This window comes from Ochotona curzoniae, unplaced genomic scaffold (assembly GCF_017591425.1).
Source record: "Ochotona curzoniae isolate NIBS_2020 unplaced genomic scaffold, NIBS_Ocur_1.0 scaffold_2453, whole genome shotgun sequence".
Lineage (NCBI taxonomy): Eukaryota > Metazoa > Chordata > Mammalia > Lagomorpha > Ochotonidae > Ochotona > Ochotona curzoniae.
In genome coordinates, this window is record NW_024467094.1 from 21,239,354 (window position 1) to 21,259,532 (window position 20,179).

A 20,179-nucleotide genomic window follows, 5' to 3' on the forward strand; every position below is an offset into this window, starting at 1 on the left:
AAATAGACAGTTCTGAAAGTAAAAACAGTAACAACATCCAAACTTTCCCCTTCTGAGGATATTGAAAAAAAACCCCAAATTAAATCAACAAATAATACTTAAAAAGATGTTACCAGTCAAGTGACTTCCAAGATCAAATGTGCAAATTCTCAACATTCTGCAACTTCACTGTTTATTTCCAAAGAGAGGATTCATTTTTTTTTCTTTAGCATTAGGCTTACTTTTCCAGTAAAACAGTTACATCAGATTTAAGATTTTAAAAGTACTGAGTTGCTATAGCAAAGGGATGTTCTAGTTTCATTCAGATTTCCAACCAAAGATTTTCTTCCTACAACAATGTTTGTTGCATTGCTTGTGAAATACTGAGTTTTACAGATATCAGAACTGCTTCAAATAATGACATACGGTTTCTTAAACTGTTCTTTTAATTCTTTTTAATTGGAAAGGCAGATTTACAAAGAGAAGTAGAGACAGAAAGATCCTCAATTCGCTGGTTCACTCCCAAGTGGCCACAGCCAATGGCGCTAAGCTGATCTGAAGCCAGGAGCCAAGAACTTCCTCTGGGTTTCCCATACAGGTACAGAGCTTCAAGGTTTTGGGCCATCCTCTACTGCTTTCCCAGGCCACCAGCAGGGAGCTGGATGGGAAGAGTAACCAGCACACGAACTGGCTCACATATTGGATATCACCAACTGCAAGCTGAAGATTTAGTTGTTGAGTCACAGGGCTGGGCCCCTAAACTGCTTGTTTGAAAACATTTAATTTTGAGGGTTTAACACAACGTAATCTCAAAAGTGAACACAAACTAACAATCAGTGGCAAACACTCATATAGAAATTTTTTTTTTAAAGATTTATTTTTATTATTTTTTCATTGGAAAGGCGGATTTACAGAGAGGAGAGACAGAGAGGAAGGTCTTCCGTCCAATGATTCACTCCCCAAGTGAGCGCAACGGGCCGATACTATGCCGATCCGAAGCCAGGAGCCTCTTGCGGGTCTCCCACGCGGGTGCAGGTTCCCAAAGCTTTGGGCTGTCCTCGACTGCTTTCCCAGGCCACAGGCAGGGAGCTGGAAGGGAAGCGGGGCTGCCGGGATTAGAACCGGCGCCCATATGGGATCCCGGGCGTGCAAGGCGAGGACCTTTAACCACTTGCGCCACCGCGCCGGGCCCGAAATTTTTTTTTTTTTAAGATTTTATTTGTTTTGCAAAGTCAGATATATAGAGAGGAGGAGAGACAGAGAGGAAGATTTTCCACCCAATGATTCACTCCCCAAGTGACTGCAACAACCGGTGCTGAGCCAATCTGAACCCAAGCGCCAGGAACCTCCTCTAGGTTTGCCACATAGGTACAGGGTTCCAAGGCTCTTGGCTGTCCCAGTGGAGCTGCAGGGATCAGAACCGGTGCCGATATGGGATCCTGTCACGTTCAAGGCAAGGTCCTTAGCTGCTAGGCCATGGCGCCAGGCCCGCAAATTTGTTTTTAATCAGTGAGAAGTAAGACTGGACTTAAGTGTCAACAACAGGTAAACTTCAGAGGTGGCTTTGTGGCATAGCAGGTTAAGCCACTTGGAGCCCAACTTGATTCAGCTGTTAGCTAACGTGCTTTTGGAAAGCAGTGGAGGATGGCCCCTGTATCCACATGGGAGACTTGGAATAAGCTCCTGGCTGTTGCCTTTGGTCTGGTCAAGGGCTGGCTAGTGCGATCATTTGGGGAATAACCCAGCAGATGGAAGATCTCTCTCTAATTGTACTTTTCAAATAAAAACAGATAAATGGTTTTAAAAAAACTCTAAAATAAGTAGTCAAATTAATATAGCAACCTTCACTAACAAAGGAAAATGAGTAATAAATAAGGAATCAATTACCTCCCTTGGGACAGAATCACTTTGCTCAAAAGAAATTATGCAAGAACAAAAGAAAATAGACTTCTTGTTATTTCAGATGCCTGAGTGCCCAACATCATAGGGTGTCTTAGCAACCTTTCCTTGAGCAAAAGAGTGAATCTATCCAATTTTTTTTTTAATTTTAATTGTAAGAAAGTAAAGCACCTTTTGTGAAAGGTATGTTTCACAACAGATTTCAAAAATTTTATTAAGTATTTAACAGTGACAATATTAATTTCACTTCCTGTAATTTTTTTTACAGGTCTTTCACAATTTTGTCAGAATTCTTATTTTTTTAAAAGATTTATTTATTTTATTGGAAAGGCAGATGTACAGAGAGAAAGAGAGAGACAGAATTGAAGATATTCCATCCTATGATTCACTCCTCAAGTGATCACAACGGCCGGTGCTGCGTCGATCTGAGGGCAGGAGCCAGGAACTTCTTCCGGGCTTCCCATGCTGGTGCCAGGTCCCAAGGCCTTAGGGTATCCTGGACTGCTTTCCCAGGCCACAAGCAGGGAACTGGATGGGAAGTGGAGCTGCTGGGATTAGAACCCACATGGGATCCTGGCGTTTTCAAGGAGAGGACTTTAACCATTACACTATCACACAGGGACCATATTCTCAGAATTAAAAATCACATTTATATATCAAGTAAGCCAACGAACCTTCACTGACATTAAATGAACACTAAATCTGAATAGTTGTTTCATGGCAAGAAATAAGCTATGGCAAGAACAGGCAGTTTTACAGAGCACTCTTGCCAGAATGTGAAGAAGTGCTTTAGTAACTGAATCTCTTTTTTCTTTAAATAGAATTTTTTTAAAGATTTATTTTTATTGGAAAGTGAGATTTACAGACAGAAAAACAGACGATGGAACACAGAAAGATGTTCCATCTGATGGTTCACTCCCCAAGCAGCTGCACTGGTCTGAGCTGAGCTGATCTGAAGCCAGGAGCCAGAAGACTCTTCCTAGTCTCGCATGTGGGTGCAGGGGCCTAAGCCTTTGGGCTGCCCTCAACTGGCTTCCCAGGCCACAAGCAGGAAGCTAGACAGGAAGTAAGGTTACCGGGACACAAATCAGCGCCTATATAGGATCCCAGCACATGCAAGATGACAACTTTAGCCACTAGGCTACTGTGGCGGGCCCAAACTTATTTTACTTTTAAGCTTATAACTATAAAATTTTCTGATACAGCTTTAGTAATTAGTAATTAATTAGTAATTTGCCTGAAATAGTATTCTTCTATTGTCTAAAAAAATCTACACTTTAAATGTAATTTTTGCCTTTTGATGATTTGTAATTTGAAATGTTTTGCAAACAGCCTCAATTTTTCACTCTGTAGCTTGGTAGCTGTACTTTTTCATGTTGACTACAGTTATACACCCACAAATTAAAACATTTAGATTCCCATTTGTCTATAAAATAGAGTGCAAATATTACTCTGTATATATTTGTTAGCAAACCATATTATAATCATTCACTTAATTTAACACCATTAACAAATCCTTTTACTAAAGTATGAAAAAGAATTCTGAGCAAAAGTTGCTATTCTTTTTTAGTATAAGTAACACAGATAAGTCAATAATAAAAATTCATTTCAAGAGAAATATGAAAAAATGATGACCAAACAAGTTGGTAAGTTGGCTGTTTAATTTTCAGGTTAAAAGTCAAAGGAAATCAGTATTTTCATTTTTAACAGTTTTGGAATGTTTGTGGGAACAATGTAGCAAGTCTCACTTGGTTACTTCCTCAATGGTCATTTTCAGTTTTTCAAAAGATCTGTACAAGTAAAAGCAAATTCCTTTAAATAGTTTCATTTCTCTGTGTGCACATTTCACAACTTTTTATCTATTTCACAATTCAAGTGTCTGAAAGCACAATTTCATTTTCTAACTCGACCTAAGTAAGAAATACGCTTTTATGGTTAGCCATCATAAAATATTTTCTACTTCTCCCCAAGTACAAGAAAACCAAAAACAAAAAAAAAGTTACTGTAATTTCTTATTACTGAGACTTCAAGAAAAGAGAAAGTCTTGAAACCTCTGGGCCATTATTAATGACATTTCTTTCCCCAAAGATATAAGTACATGATTACAGTTAACAAAATACTAATCTTTCAATCCAACAAATGTCAACTTGAATCTAAATATTTAAAATAAACATCTTCCCATGATGACAACTTTTTTCATGATCAGTGAAGGATAAGAAGAAGCCCCTTTATAAAGCAACAGATAATTCCTAAACATACTAAATATACACACAGCTACTGGAGATAAATGTGTATTTGGGTAACATTTTATGCAAGCTTAAACTTTCTGCCTTCTTAATCCATTATACTTAATCGTGCTAAATTAATAACCTAGGATTTGGGCCTGACATGACTCCACAATCCAAATCAAAAAAACCACAAAACTTTTTTTTTAAATATGTATTTATTTTTATTGGAAACACAGATATGCAGAGAGAGGGAGAGACAGAGATAAAGATCTTCCACCTGCTGGTTCACTCCACAAGTAGCCACAATATCCAGAGCTGGGAGAATACAAAGCCAGGAGCAAGGAGCATCCTTTGGGTTTCCCACATGGATGCAGGGTCCCAAGGCTTTGGGCCATCCTCTACTGCTTTCTCAAGTTAGAAGCAGGGAGTTAGAAGGGATATGGAGTAGCTGGGATACAAACTGGTACCCACATGGGATCCCAGTACATGCAAAGCAAGGACTTTAGCCACTAGGTTACTGCACTGGGCGCCACAAAACTTTTTTAAACAAAATTTACTTAATTATTGGAGAAGCAGAGTGGCACAGAGAGAGGGAGATAGAGAAGAAAAACAGAGATCTTCCATCTGCTGATTTACTCCCAAGCAACCTAGAACAGCCAAGGAGAGACTGGGTGAAGCTCAGGAGACAGGAACGCCACCTGGGTTTCCGTTGTAGGTGGCAGGAAGTCAAGTACTTGGACCATTGTTTACTGTCTTTTAGGTATATTAGCAGGAAGCAAACCAAAAATGTGTAGCAGTTGAGACTTGAATGAAGCACTCTGATATTGGTTGTCGGCATCCCAATCAACACCATAACCCAATGCACCACGGTGTGTGTCTCAAAACAGTTGTTTTAATAAGCATAATGACGCAGGGCAGGTGTTTGGGACAGGAGTTAAGAGGCTGCATCAGCATGCCTGAATTTGGGTCTTACTCTGTTCTCCTTTCCAGCTTCTGGTACGTTTACCCTAGAAGGCAACAGGTGATGATTCAAGTACTTGGGTCTGTGCCACTCATGTGGGAGAGCCACACTGAATCCTCAGCTCCTGGCTTTGGCCTGGCCCAGTCCTGACTGTTGCCAGTCTTGGTATTTGGAGCAAAGAGCAGATGGGTGATCTTTCTCTGTCCTTCTCCCTTTTCAAATGAATAAAATAATTTTTAAAGTCATTAAAAATAATTCTACAAGTAAAATGGAAATTGATACTAAAATATACTTGTGAAGGTCTTGTGACACCTGAAAATAACCAGCTAGTTCCTACATCCTAATCAAACATATGTGCCAAGCAACTAACACTCCATTAAGTAGAAATGGAAAGAAACAGTAACAATAACTTAGAATTAGAAGCTATTTCAGCAGAGTTGACAATAATTTTGAAGTAATAACTTGTTATTAAGTCCCTAATAACATAACTAAGCTGTTTATAAAATGAAATACACAGAGCCCAGTACAATAGCCTAATGGCCAAAGTCCTTACCTTGCATGTGCCAGGATCCCAAATGGGCTGTTTCATGTTCCAGCAGCTCCACTTCCCATCCAGCTCCCTGCTTGTGGCCTGGGAAAGCAGTCAAGGACGGCCCCAAAGCCTTAGGACCCTGTACCCACATGGAAGACCAGGAGGAGGCTCCTGGCTCCTGCCTTTGGATCAGCTCAGCTCTGCCATTATGGTCACTTAGGGAATGAACCAGTGGATGCAAGATCTTTCTCTGTGTCTCTCCTTTTCTCTATAAATCTCACTCTCAAATAAAAATAAGTCTTTTTTTTTAAGTGAAATATACACACATAGAGAACAGTTAGTGTAACTCACAGCCCTGAAATTTCTCTATGTGATGTCTACCAGGTTATGAGGAAGCAATCAGGCCTACACCACATGGGGTCCAGACTCCAGATCTATAAGCCAAATAAACTGTGAAGTACAGAATGCTGTGCATCATGAGCTATACTAAAAATAAGTCATTGATCTAAAAGCAATTGTGCTTGTAGGTTTTATGAAATTTCATCCAATTTCTACCTTTCAACTAACTATTAAGTGAAAATTGATCATTGTGATTTTTTAAAAAAGTTTTATTTAGTTTATTGGAAAGTCAGATGTACACAGGGGAAGAGAGAGAAGGGCTTACATACAATGATTCACTCCCCAAGTAACCGCATTGGCTGATCCGAAGCCAGGAGCACGGCAACTCTTCTGGATCTCCCATGTGGATGCAGGATTCCAAGACTTAGGGCCATCCTTGACTGCCTTCCCAGGCCACAAGCTGGATGGGAAGTGGGGCTGCCAGGATTAGAACTGGCACCTGTACGGGATCCAGGTGTGTTAAAGGCGAGGACTTTAGCTGTTAGGCTACTGACCTAGGCATGATCATTATGATTTTTTTTTTTCACTCATAACCCATAAGGAATATATATAATCTATGGTGCACAACACGTTTTCAGAGGGCTCGGCTGTGTCAAAAATAGAAACTCTGAACTATTTCTGGGCTAAGATCTGCATTAGACAGATTTTCAAATGGATATATTTTTTAAAAGATTCACTTATTTTTTAATTGGAAAGTCAGACATACAATGAGGAGGAGAGACACAGAGAAAGATCCACGCCCGATAACTCACTCACCAAGCAGCCGCAATGGCTGGAGCTGAGCCAATCCGAAGCCAGGAGCCTCTCCAGGTCTCCCATGTGGGTACAGGATCCCAAGGCTTTGGGTCATCTTCAACTGCTTTCCCAGGCCACAAGCAGGGAGCTGGACTGGAAGTGGAGCTGCCGGAATTAGAACTGATGCACATATGGGATCCTGGTGCATGCAAGGTGGACTTCAGCTTTTAGGCTACTGTGCCAGCCTGCCTTTTTTTTTTTTTTTTCCAATGTATTGATTTGTTTGAAAATTCAGAATTACAGGAGGGGAGAGACAGCTAGCTCCTCAGATGGCCTGGGGTTAGGCTAGGTGGAAGCTGGGAGCCAGCACATTTCTATGGGTCTCACCTGTGGACGATGGACGCCCAGGGTGCACAGTCACAGAAGTATTGAATCAGGAACCAAGAAGACACTTGTGTATCCCATACAACAACTTCAACACTGTATCAAACATCCAGCCAGCTAGACATTTTTAACGTCTTTAGTATGTTTATGTTCTATCTCAGTTAGGAAACTACTTAACTTGTGGCCTGCAACAGCCTAGTGGCTTAATCCTCACCTTGCATCCGTTGGGATCTCATATGTACACCGGTTCATGTCCTGCTTGCCCCACTTCCCATCTAGCTCCCTGACTGTGGCTTGGGAAACAGTAGAGCACCATTTAGGCTCTTTAGTTTAAAATTATGACAGTTAAGAGTTTAATCAGTAAGACTCAAGATAGGAAAAAGAATGGACAGGAGACTCTAAGGAGAGAAATACCTAACAAGAAAGAACTGCAGATCCTTTGTGACAAACCTGAAATAAAAGCACCTTGGCAAAAAAAAAAAAAAGTAGGAAATGAGAATAATGGGTATTCTGCTGTCTTTGATTCAACTTTGTTTCTGGTCCAGCAACCTTGGGAACACTGAGAAGTTGTAACAGAGAAGGGCTTATACTTCACATGTTACTGATTTGCAAACTCATGAGCAAAAACGCAGAAGCATACATAATCTGCTGGTTCAAGTTTCAATGAAAGGGGACTTTGTAGAGGCATTTCACAAAAGGTGTTTGAAATACAAGCCTGAAAACCCCACTGTAAATTAGTTTAACAAAGGTAACCTAGTACTTACTCACTGCTTATTCTTTTTTTTTTTCATATATGTAAACAGGTGTAAAGATGAAAAGAACAAAACAGACACAATAAACCTACATTCTACTGCAATGTCCAAAGCAAACTAAACAGGAAAAATCTTAAATATTTATTACTTAATATGCTTTGTTAATGATTGGGTCGTTTTAGCTTCTTATTTTAATTTGAACATCACCTAGTTTCAATTAGAATTACCTCAAAGTTTTTTTTTTCTATTTCAATTTTTATCATTGAGAGTTAAGGATCATGGATAGAACAAATACTTCAAGGCTTTTATTATTCTGTATTCTTTTTTGAAAGAATAACTAGCTAAAAATTGTCTATTACTTGTTTATTTGGAAGTCACAGTTACAGGGAAAGACACAGAGATTTTCCTTAAGTTGATTCAGTCCCCACATGGACACAATGGGTAGGGCTGAGTCAGGTCAAAACCAGCAGCTTCATCCGGGTCTCCCATGTGGATGGCAGGGACCCAAGCACTTGGCCATCCTCTGCTGCTTTCCTAGGCACATTAGTAGAGAGCTGGACTTGGAAGTGGAACAACTGAGTCTTGAACTAGCACCCACAAAGGATGCAAGCATCAGGGTGGTAGTTCTACCCGCAATGCAACAACAGTGAACTTCAAATTTACTTTTTACATAAGTAAGTCTGGCTAAAGACGCCAATGTTCAATGCAAAGGTGCACGTGACATAAACGAAAACAGGAAAGCACAATGAGCAGGCAAGCTGCTCAGTGGCTATTTATTTAACAGCTTGCATCAAACAGCACTGTCTTATTCAGTTAGTTAAAATTATAGAAATGAGTTAAACAAAACAGAAGTCAGAAAAGGGAGAAAAGATGAAAGGCTGGGTATAGGGTGGCAAGAGAACAATTCAAAATAAAGTAAATGCTTCCTGAGAGGAAATAAAAGGAAGCATTAAGAATTCCTTCATAAAGCATGCCAAGTGTGCTTAGAAACTACAAAGACTAACTACTGTTTTACTGAACAAAATACACGAGACCTTTGTTATCAAAATCTAACAGCATTAACAGTCAAAATACGTGTAACAAAATCTATCAAGAGACCACTTAATATTGCTTAATCTTCATGGTACTTTGTGGTAAAATCATGAGCCAGCTATGAAAGAACTAGCAGGCCTGACTTTTCAAAATCTAAATGTTACAGGGTGGGGTGGGTTGATTCTGAAAGGAGAAACTACAGTAAGCATGGGTAGCTCTGACAATGCCTTAAATGATAAAGAAATATGTTTAGCATGGGGCTCAAATGTTCACTACGGTGAAGCTGATCAGTTCAACTCTATGCAAACAAGCAAGAGGTCCTGAGAGCAGCAAGCTTTTCTGTGGAACTCCTGACGCAACACAAACCATAGCAGTTACTGCAAAGCTTAATGCAAACCCTCTAGAGTCCACGTTGACAAATTCTTTAACAAGCCCTGTGGTTACAGGGAAGCTGGTTTCACTCTGACTCACTCCTGCTCAAACAGTTTACTGGAAATGAAGGGGAGGGGGAATTTTCAGAGAAGTCATGTGATGGCCAGACAAACCACAATCAGAAAAGGTTCAACAGAGTCAAAAACAGGTCCCAGCAACAACTGACACCATAAGTGTTCAAGCGCCTCTGAAGTATATGAAAATCAGTCTTGTTTGGTTTCAGATAATCTACACTGAACTCTTTAATAAATCTGTGTATGTAAAGGAACAGATACTTCACAGGGAAAAACCAGCAGGCATTGACATGCTGTAGGCAACTGCAAACACTTGATAGGAAAGCGTGCGTAGCAGAGAGTAAGATAAATGGAGTGCTAAAGCACTTGAGTGAGTATATAAATAATCACTACAAAATGCTTTCCCATAATCTCTAGACTTAAATGATCAAACAAATGAATTCTTCATTTTCACTATGTCCTTTGAAAGGGTGATTCATTAGGCCCATTTTACTGCATAAAAAGAAAATGCATTGGCCATTACATCTGTTATAAATGATGAATTTTTTTTGTGATTTTCTATGTATGTTGTCAAAAATAAAATAACATAAAACCCTTGAAATTTCAAAAAAGATAAGAATCCTACTAAGCTAGAAAGGTTTTTTTTTTTTTTTTTAAAGACACAAATTTACTGCAAACCAGTAAGGCAAAACATTCAAATATTTTAACCTAATCTGGGGCTTTAGCTTTAATATACAGATTACATGCAGTTAAAACAAAATCTAAAAATTCTCTTAAAATAACTTTAAATCCAGAAATTAAAATAGTTTAGGGAGTAAATATTTGATACAGGGGTTAAAATGCCTTTTAGGAGACCCATATCTCATATCAAAGTGACCAGGTTTGAGTCCCAGCTTCACTTCTGATTCCATTTCCAACTAGCATTCATCTTGCTAGTGGTGCTAGACCAAGCAGTTGCATTCTTATTCTTGTTGCCCATGAGAGAGGCACGGATTGTGTTCCCAGCTCTTGGCTTTGGCCTGGTTTAGTCACGGCTGTTGTAGGCACTTGGCACAATAAACTAGCAGATGGAAGATATCTTTCCACCTTTCAAAGGTAGGTAAATAAAAATAATCTCTAAAATAGTCTACAGCCTCAAGAATGACAAAGACAAGCTAGTCAATATAAATGAGGAAAAACTGCATTACTTTAAGAAATGTTTTAAGGTTTTGAAAATTTCTGATTTGCTTGTTAACTTCTTATTCTGACAGCAAAAAGAACCAGCAGATTTCACACAGTCAGCAATCTAACAACTGAACACTTCAAAAGAAAATCCAAGGAGTAGATCAGTTAGACAGCACTTAGGAAAACACACTTTACTCCAAAGCATATCCTTGTAAGTAATTATGCACAACATTCCTGCTCAATTGTGTAAGCTTGAAACACAAAATACCACAGCCACCCCCGACTTCCATTCCACATTGCTGCAGTAATAATGGCTCTTATGGTGTCTTAAGCTAATAAAATTACCTTAATCTTCAAACTATTATTTCTAAAGGTCTTTTTCTTTTTGTTTGATTGCACAGCATATATATGTTTATGAGCACACATACAAGGAATTCCATTTCTTTCCCAAGTAGAGCATTTTACAACTGTTTTGATCAATGTGAATTAAGTCATTTAACTTCTTGTCTTACATTAACTTCAAACTGCTTTTGGATCACTAAAAAACTCGGTGATGCAAAATGTTTAAACCTTTTTTTATATAAAACGAACACAGTGGTCACTAAGTTTTACAGTTTATTTTGCAGCTAAATAAGACTGAATATTAAGTAAGCATCTTTCATGTGATGCTACACTTCCTCTCAACTGATATTTCATAACATCTTCGAAATACCTACAACTTGAGTAGTAAATGCAAGACTAGACAGGCATCCTTGAAAACATACATTTTTGAAGCCTCCTGTCAAGGAGCTTATTGACTTCTGGGAGGGATAAGAAAAGTCCATAAACAATTTTACAAGAAAGTATGAAATAAAGGCCTGGAGTGATGGCTCAGTGGCTAAATCCTTGTCTTGCACACACTGGGATCCCATATGGGAGCCAGTTTATGTCCCAACTACTCCACTTCCCTTCCAAGCCCTCTGCTTGTGACCTGAGATAGCAGTGGAGGGGAGGATGGCCCAAAGCCTTGGGACCTTATAGCTGTGTGGGAAGCCTGGAGGAGGCTTCTGGCTCTACAGTGGCTCAGCCCTAGCTGTTGCAGTTACTAGAGGAGTAAACCAACCAATGGAAGATCTTTCTGTTTCTTATCTCTGTAAATCTGAACTGCCTTTCCAAGAAAAATAATATTAAAAAAAGAGAAAATCTTTACAGAAAATAAAAAAGAAAGTATAAAGTAAGAAATGACCCAAGAAACACAGTGCTAGAATGGGACTGGAATACAGCAGAGACAATGTTAGGGGAAGAGTGCGGGGGATGAGATGTGAGTTCCTATTGCTTCCTAGGGTGAGTATTATTTATTATTTTTTTATTGGAAAGGCGGATATACAGAGAGGAGAGACAGAGAGGAAGATCTTCCGTCCAATGATTCACTCCCCAAGTGAGCGCAATGGCCGATACTATGCCGATCCGAAGCCAGGAGCCTCTTCTGGGTCTCTCACGCGGGTGCAGGGTCCCAAAGCTTTGGGCCGTCCTCGACTGCTTTCCCAGGCCACAGGCAGGGAGCTGGAAGGGAAGCGGGGCTGTCGGGATAGAACCGGCGGCCATATGGGATCCCGGGCGTGCAAGGCGAGGACTTTTTAACCACTTGCGCCACCGCGCCGGGCCCAAGGGTGAGTATTATTAAGAAGCTAGATTGGGGGCCCGGCGCGATGGCGTGGTGGTTAAGGTCCTCGCCTTGCACGCCCGGGATCCCATATGGACGCCGGTTCTAATCCTGGCAGCCCCGCTTCCCATCCAGCACCCTGCCTGTGGCCCGGGAAAGCAGTGAAAGATGGCCCAAAGCTTTGGGACCCTGCACCTGCGTGGGAGACCCGGAAGAGGCTCCTGGCTTCGGATTGGCATGGCACTGGCCATTGCGCTCACTTGGGGAGTGAATCATCGGACGGAAGATCTTCCTCTCTGTCTCTCCTCTCTGTATATCCGCCTTTCCAATAAAAATAAATGTTTAAAAAAAAAAAAAAAGAAGCTAGATTGGAAGCAGAGTAGCAGACTCCAACCAGGTACTTCAAAATGGGATGCAGGCATCCCAGATGGAAGTCTAACTATGTGCAAATGTCCGCTGTATCACATTTATTTTTAATTGACATATATTTGTAGAAAACAATTTTTGTTGCTTTGTGTGGGGGGAAGAAAGAGCTAGGTGGGGTGGGGTTTGGGAGGCCAGTAAAGAGTAGTTGCTATTAGCAAGCTGGAAGGAAATATTCAGTTAACGGTCCATAAAGGTCTGAGTGGGAAGGGCAAGGGGAGTGCAGGTGGCCAGATACTGCGGAGGCTTTGAAGAATAAGTGGATCCGGGAGGCAAGGAAGGAGTCAGATGACTCAGGGTGTGACGGGAACTGATTGTGAGGATGGTGATCTCATGAACAGAAATCAGGAACAAGAAGCAAAGCATCATTAAGAGAAGAACTCAGCCTTGCATGAAACAGTCCCCAGAGCACACCAACACCTACCCGGACCCAACTGACAAAAGATGCTCCCGTGGCTCAGGTTCACAGGAAGCCACATTCGTTCATGTCTACCTCCCACAGACATCTACTGAAAACAGGACATAAAGCCAAGAGCAAAGGGAAATTAGCTGAGTGGAAAAACACTGCCTGATTTGTAATAATGGACTCACAAAAATAAAATAGGTATCATAATCAATATGACACAAATAAATACTTCACCCATCTCTTCCTCTCTCAAAACACTGATAGTGTGAAATCTAACCATCAGTTAAATGTGGAATTTAAGTCAATTACTTTTGAAAAGTTACCTAGCAATAATTTTCTAGTAAAATCATACATCCCCTTTAACCTACTTGGAGAGCACATGGGTAAAGCAGGAAGTGCCAAGACTTTTTTTTTCTTTTCCTGCTGATAAACTTTTTCTACTAAAGGGCTTTACCTTCAATAATAAAAAAGTCATTTTCTACCTTTTTAAAATATAAACACTCATAGTTATTCATTTTACTTAATTTTCTTTTTTAGCTAAAGTTGGTCCAACTTTTTCAAATGTTATTGCTCATGCCAAATTGGAAGCTTTATAAAAAACAACTATGTATAAGCAACCCAAGTGGGATAAATTCTGGATCCTCAGCAAACTGATTGCAAATGAACTTTTAAATCAAAATCAGCAAGGCATAACTAAACAGATTTCCATAAGGTTACAATTCACCCACTTAAGAAAAATCCAATGCTTTTTAACTGTATCATTAGTAGTTTATAAAAACATAGCAAGACACAAGTTTTTATAACAGTAAGACATAAAACAAAGCCAACAGGTTAAGAATCATTTTATGCATGATTCTAAAATAAAAATGTCTAATATTTAGGAATAAAGAAGTAAATATATCCAAGAAATAAAAAATAAATTAAAAACTACATAAATAACACAGAAAAAAATGGAATTAGGGAAAAAAACTGGCAGCATATGACAAAGGGCATATCCTTTTTTATGGCAATCAATAAAAAAATATGAAAAAAGATACCAAAAAAACAGGATATATAAACCTGTAAGAATGTTTACTTTTCCTGTTTATCCATATTCTTAGTATTTTTTTTAACAAACATATTCTTTAATCAGAAAGAGCTGTCATGGAAAGGAAATATATGCAAAAAAAATTATGACATGGAAAAATGTTACTATTGTATTTTCATGCTCAAGGAAGTCACAATAGAACATGATTTCACAAGGGTGAAGGAAACTCATCCAGTTTCTGTATCAAACTTTTCACAGTAAGTTTTCTTTTTGTATGTTTCTCTAAAGAAAACAATCTTCTTTTCTTAAACTGAAGAAAACAATCCAAATGTCATTATGAATTCCTATGATTCTATGTGTAAAAGGAAGCTTAGCTTAAAATTTGTGGAATGATTCCAGCTTTTAAATATAAAGAAAACAGGAATATAATGAACATCAGCTTGCTCTGGTGTGTAGGATTTGGGCTTTCACTTTTCACTTCACTAGACTTCTGAAATGTAAGACTGATACATCCCTTCATATACTTAGAAATTACAAAAATCTGAAAAAAATTAATAGGATCCTTAGAAAATTCATTAACAAACATAAAAATGGTTTTCAGACAACTAATTTAAATGACAAGTCCGCTTATTTGACATAAATTTATTTTCATAGGAATACCTCAGAAACAAAATCATGAACACACCACAATAGTATATTATAAACTGAAACATAATAGATCTTACTTGGATACAGTCATGATCCACAGTATTAACAAAGAATAAACAAAACCAAAATAAAAAATGTCTTCTTCAAACCACACAAAGGTAATGTTTTCTCAAATAATAAATTAATGTATTGGTATGCTCTAAGAAAATTTATAACAAAGAAAACTGACAATTCCCTCTTCAACAGTTCTTCCCTATCATATCTGCTGCCAAAAATATAAACAGATAAATAAAACTTACAAATCTTCCAAATCTACTGCTTAAAACTGGGGAAAACTGCAGGAAAACTCACATACACATATGTCGGAAAAGCACAGCTTGATCTGTGTCTATCTAAAGCCAGGAGGCCAGAGCCTTTCCTGAGTCTCCCTCGACTGCTTTCCCAGGCCATAAGCAGGGAGCTGGATGGGAAGCAGAGCTGCCGGGATTAGAACCGGCACTCATTCGATGGTTTTTTTTCTTTAGATTTATTTTTATTGGGAAGGAAGATATACAGAGAGGCAAGACGGAGAGAAAGATCTGCCATCTACTGTTTCACACCTTAAGTGGTCAAAATGGCTGGAGTTGACCAATCCAAAGCCTGGAACCAGGAGCTTTTTCCAGGTCTCTCACATGTGTGCAGGAGCCAAAGCTTTGGGCTATCCTCTACTGCTTTCCCAGACCACAAGCAGGGAGCTGGACAGGAAGTGGAGCAGCCGGGAAATGAACCAGTGTCCACATGTGATCCCAGCATGTTCAAGATGAGGATTTCAGCCACTGAGCCCTTGTGCTGGGTCCAGAATGGATGACTTCTGATTTAAGGATTATAAAAAAAAAGAACCTGAACATTTTGCTTACATGATTTTTCAGTAGAAGCAAACATGAAATTAGGGAATAAGAAATGTATATTTTAAAATAGTGATTGTAATTACTGGCATTATAGGATGAATGAAGCCAAACCTCATGACCAATAGGATTGCATGCATCCTGGTTTCCATGACTCAAAACAGACGAACTACTGTTAGACAAGGTGCAGTCAAAAAAGTAACTACCATAATCAGGACCATACTAGATGGATCAAAATTATTACTCTAGCAATGAATAAAGACTGAAAGAAGAAATGGCAAAGTTCCTTAATAGCTTAAATTATATAGATGAGACGAAGCATTATTTACTTGTTCATCAAATTCTAAAAGACTGGAGTTTTTGGAATTGAGCAATACGTTTACAAAATATTACTTATAACTTAAATCAAAGAGTTGCAAAGAAAGGGTGAGTGAGTCACACAGTCTGATATTCTAGCCAGAGCAGGGAGCACTATGGACGGGTTCCTTGAAAGACTTCATACAGACAAGGCCCTCATTACACATCCGTGAGCAATGTGAATGACTGTTCTTATTGTAACCACTAAAAACTGGAACTGTTCGCTACTATTCAACAAGAGATAAGTGGTATACTCCCTGTCTTTAAAGTAATCCCCAAATATAGAAAACTGAAAACACGAACTGTGGTTCTGATAAAATTCACATCAGTAAGTAAAGACCTAGACACATGGAAGAAAAGACATCAGAGAGCCTGCTGAGGACAATACAGAAAAGAAGCAACTGTAGACGAGGCTGGGGCAGGGCTGAAAACAAGAATGTGTAAGAAGTAAATGCATAAGCTCCAATTCCATTGAACACAGCTAGCCACAGTTAACTAGCAGTTCTGGGCTAAGGACATAGTTGTATTTGCTTTTGTGCTGGTATCCAAAGAGTGAAGACAAACTGTATTACGTGATCTTTATACATAGGAGCTCACTAAGTACTCTTTGGTAACCTGGCTTTAAATGTCAGCAATATACCTAAGCAAGAAACTGGAGGGATCACCATTACAGGCACTGAATAATCTCAAAGATCAACAGATACAGATATAAGGAGATTACTAATAAATAAGTCTATCTGTACAAAAGCCACGCCACTGGACGCAAGGAAGCCTCACCATCACTATACCTGCTGCCCCCCACCATGCTTCCAATTCAGCTTAAGTGCTTTGCTGTTTAATTTTTTTTTTAAGATTTATTTTTACTGAAACTGACATACACAGAGAGAAGGAGGGACAGAGAGGAAGATCTTCAGTTTGCTGATTCACTCCCCAAGTGGACACAACAACTAGGGCTGAGCCAATCTGAAGCCAGGAGCTTCTTCTGGGTCTCCATAAAGATGCAGGGTCCCAAGGCTTTGGGCTGTCCTTGACTGCTTTCCCAGGTCACAATCAGGGAGCTGGATGGGAAGCAGGGCTGCCAGGATACAAAGTGGCATTCATATTGGATCCTGGGCATGTGCAAGGCAAGGATTTTAACCACTAGGTTATCGTACCAGGCCTGTTTAATTTAATTTTTTAAAGATTTATTCATTTTTATTGGAAACACAGATTTACAGAGAAGGAGAGACAAAAGGAAAAGTCTTCCACCGCTGGTTTACACCCTAAGTATCTGTAACAACTGGAGATAAGCTGTTCTGAAACCAAGAACCACAAACCTCCTCTAGGTCTTCTACCTTGGTGCAGGGTCCCAAGAATTTGGGCCATCCTCCACTGCTTTCCTATGCCATAAGCAGGGAGCTGCTGGATGGGAAGTGGACCAGCTGGAACATGAACCAGTACTCATATGGGTTGTTAATGCTCGTAAGCAGAGGATTAGCCAAGTGAACTACTGTGCCAGCCCCATCTCACTGTTTGTTTAAATAAATGGCAGTCACTGCCTCTTCTGGGCACCCTTTTTTTTTTTTAAGGATTCATTTTATTTTTATTTGAAAGTCTGAGTTACGGACAGAGAGGAGAGACACAGCGAGAGTGATCCTCTGATATACTTCCCGAAGGGCTACAATTGCTGGAGCTGGGCCCGGCGAAGGTCAGGAACCTGAGACTTCTAAGTCTCCAAAAGTGAGTGTAAGACCCAAGGATTTGGGTCATAATCCATTACATTGCCCAGACCATCACCAGAGAGCTGGATCAGAAATGGGGCAGCTGGGACTTAACTGGTTCTAGACCAGCTGCTTTAGTTGAAATCCAGCTTTGTGATAGTGTGGGGAGGCAATGGAAGATGGTACAAGAAGTTGAGCAACAGTCACCAACATGAGAGACTCAGAAGCAGCTCTCGGTTCCTGGCTTTGGATTGGCCCTGCTCCAGCTGGTATGTTGATCTGGAGAGTGAGTCAGCAGTAGATCTCTGCTTTCTTCAGAGGACTATCTTCTCTCTGTAACTCTACCATTCAAATAAATTAATGATCCTTAATACCAACAACAACAACAACAACAACAACAACAACAACAACAACAAGAGGTCTCACATTTTCCATTTACTCACCTTTCCCTGAAAAGTTACTATAGAAAGTGTTCAAACAAAATAAAAATATAGTAATAAACAGGAATTGGGCCCATTGTGATGGCTCAATGGCTAAATTCTTGCTTTGCACATGCCAGGATCTCATATGGGCACTGGTTTGTGTCCCAGCTGCTCCACTTCCCACCCAGCTCCCTGCTTGTGGCCTGGGAAAGCAGCAGAGTATGGCCCAAAGCCTTGGGACCCTGCACCCGTGCAGGAGACCTGAAAGAAGCTCCCAGCTTCAGATCGGTACAGCGTTAGCTGTTACAGCCACTTGGCGAGTTAACCAGTGGATGGAAGATCTTTCTCTCTACCTTGCTTTCTCTCGGTAAATCTGCCTTTCCAATTAAAAAATTTATAAATATTTTAAAAGATTTATTTGTTCTTATAAATTAATTACAATTTTACCTTAATAAGAACAACTGCTTTTGGGATAAAGTATTATATTCCACCCCCTGCATTGCTCTTACTTGTGCAGTCTCTGCGTGTTCCAGCATCTCTTCAAACTCCTGATATTCTTCATCATCTGGTTCAGCTCCTGAGAGGCGAGCTGCCCTTGCCATGAAATACGGCGGTAACTCTCCGATTGCTGTGCCGATTCCCTAGATGAAAAAGGAAACCTACAGTGAGTCAGTTCTCAGCACAGAGATACTTAAAAGATCAATCTGTGCTTTTCTGTATCATCAAAAGCATTCAGTTATGTACTGGGGGGTGGGGTGTGGTGGGTGTGCAGCATATGCTACATATAAGAAAGGCATTGAAATCACGACACTGATTTCTGACACATAAGATACCTGGCAAGATAATACACATACAACTCTCACAAAAATTACTGACCTGTGATATTAAATTTAGTTTTCTAATCTCTCGTTACATTTTGCTATTTTTCTCTGACATTCCCCAAATGACTAAGTAATAAGAATTTCATTCATGGGGCTCGGCGAAATTACTTTAGCCAAATTGCTAAAGTCCTTGCCTTGCATGCACCAGGATCCTATATGGACACCAGTTCGTATCCTATCTACTCCACTTCCCCTCCAGTTCCCTGTTTGTGGCCTGGGAAAGCTGTAAAGGATGGCCCAAAGCCTTGGGATCCTGTACCCACATGGGAGACCTGGAAGAGGCTCTTGGCTCCAGGCTTCAGATGAGCTCAGCTCCAGCCGTGTGACCACTTGCAAAGTGAATCAGTGGATGGAAGATAGTTCTGTCTCTCCTTTTACCTGTACATTTGGCTTCCCCCCTCTAAAAAAAAAAAAAACCCCAAAAAACAATAAATCTTAAAAAAGAAAAAGAATTCCACTCAAGAATAGAGCTTATTAGTTTAAACCTTTAGAACTATTTAAGGGGGCAGGCATTGCAGCATACAAGGTTAGACCTCTAGCGGAGTGTCAGTCTAAGTTCTGGCTGCCCCACTGATTCAGGTTCCTATTGATGGCCTGGAAAAGTGGTGAAGCATAGTCTAAGTGTTGGGACCCTGCAGTCACATGGAGACCCTAAGAAATCTCCTGGGTCCTGGCTTTGGACTGGCTTACCACCAGTCATTGCAGCCATTTAGGAAGTGAACCAGTGAATGGAAGATTCTCCTTTGCTCTCTGTAATTCAGTCTTTCAAATAAAAATAGATGAGTCTTAAAGAACAAAAACAAAACTGTTTAACAATGTAGTCTAAATATACTAGATAAAGCTCTCTAGGAAGTCTTTTGACATTTTAGCATTTCAGAAACTGTTTTAGCCCCAATACTACTTTTTGTGTTGCGTTATAACTTTCAGCAAATTGTGGCCAGGAAACCCATCAAAAACTCAATATTAAGATGGATAAATTTCCACTACAGGAAAAATGTTTGTTTTCTCAGAACATTCCATGACTCATGTTTCAGTCACTTGGTAGATTTTTGTTTTTGAATACATTTTTTTTCCCAATCAACTTAGGACATAAGGAGGAAAACAAAGGTCAATGAACTGGGAACTTGACTTAGACTGGAAATGGTTTAAACACAGGGCAGGAAATAATGAAGCAGGGATATAGTCCCTAGGGAAATTCTCAACTTTGAACCATTCAGACTACCTAATCTACCCTGAGTCATGGCGAACAAAAAGTTTTGCTACTTCTCAAAATCAACC

The 20,179-nt window shown here is 39.8% G+C and overlaps 1 protein-coding gene across 7 annotated transcripts in view; it reads right to left on the bottom strand.

The window, feature by feature from the left end:
- VMP1 (vacuole membrane protein 1) overlaps positions 1 to 20,179 on the bottom strand; it is a 110,080-nt gene that overhangs the window by 33,280 nt on the left and 56,621 nt on the right. For all 7 annotated transcript variants that reach the window (XM_041001420.1, XM_041001421.1, XM_041001418.1 and 4 more), the window contains one exon: positions 18,530 to 18,661. In XM_041001420.1, the coding sequence (XP_040857354.1) occupies positions 18,530 to 18,661 (132 nt within the window). The remainder of the gene's footprint in view (positions 1 to 18,529; positions 18,662 to 20,179) is intronic.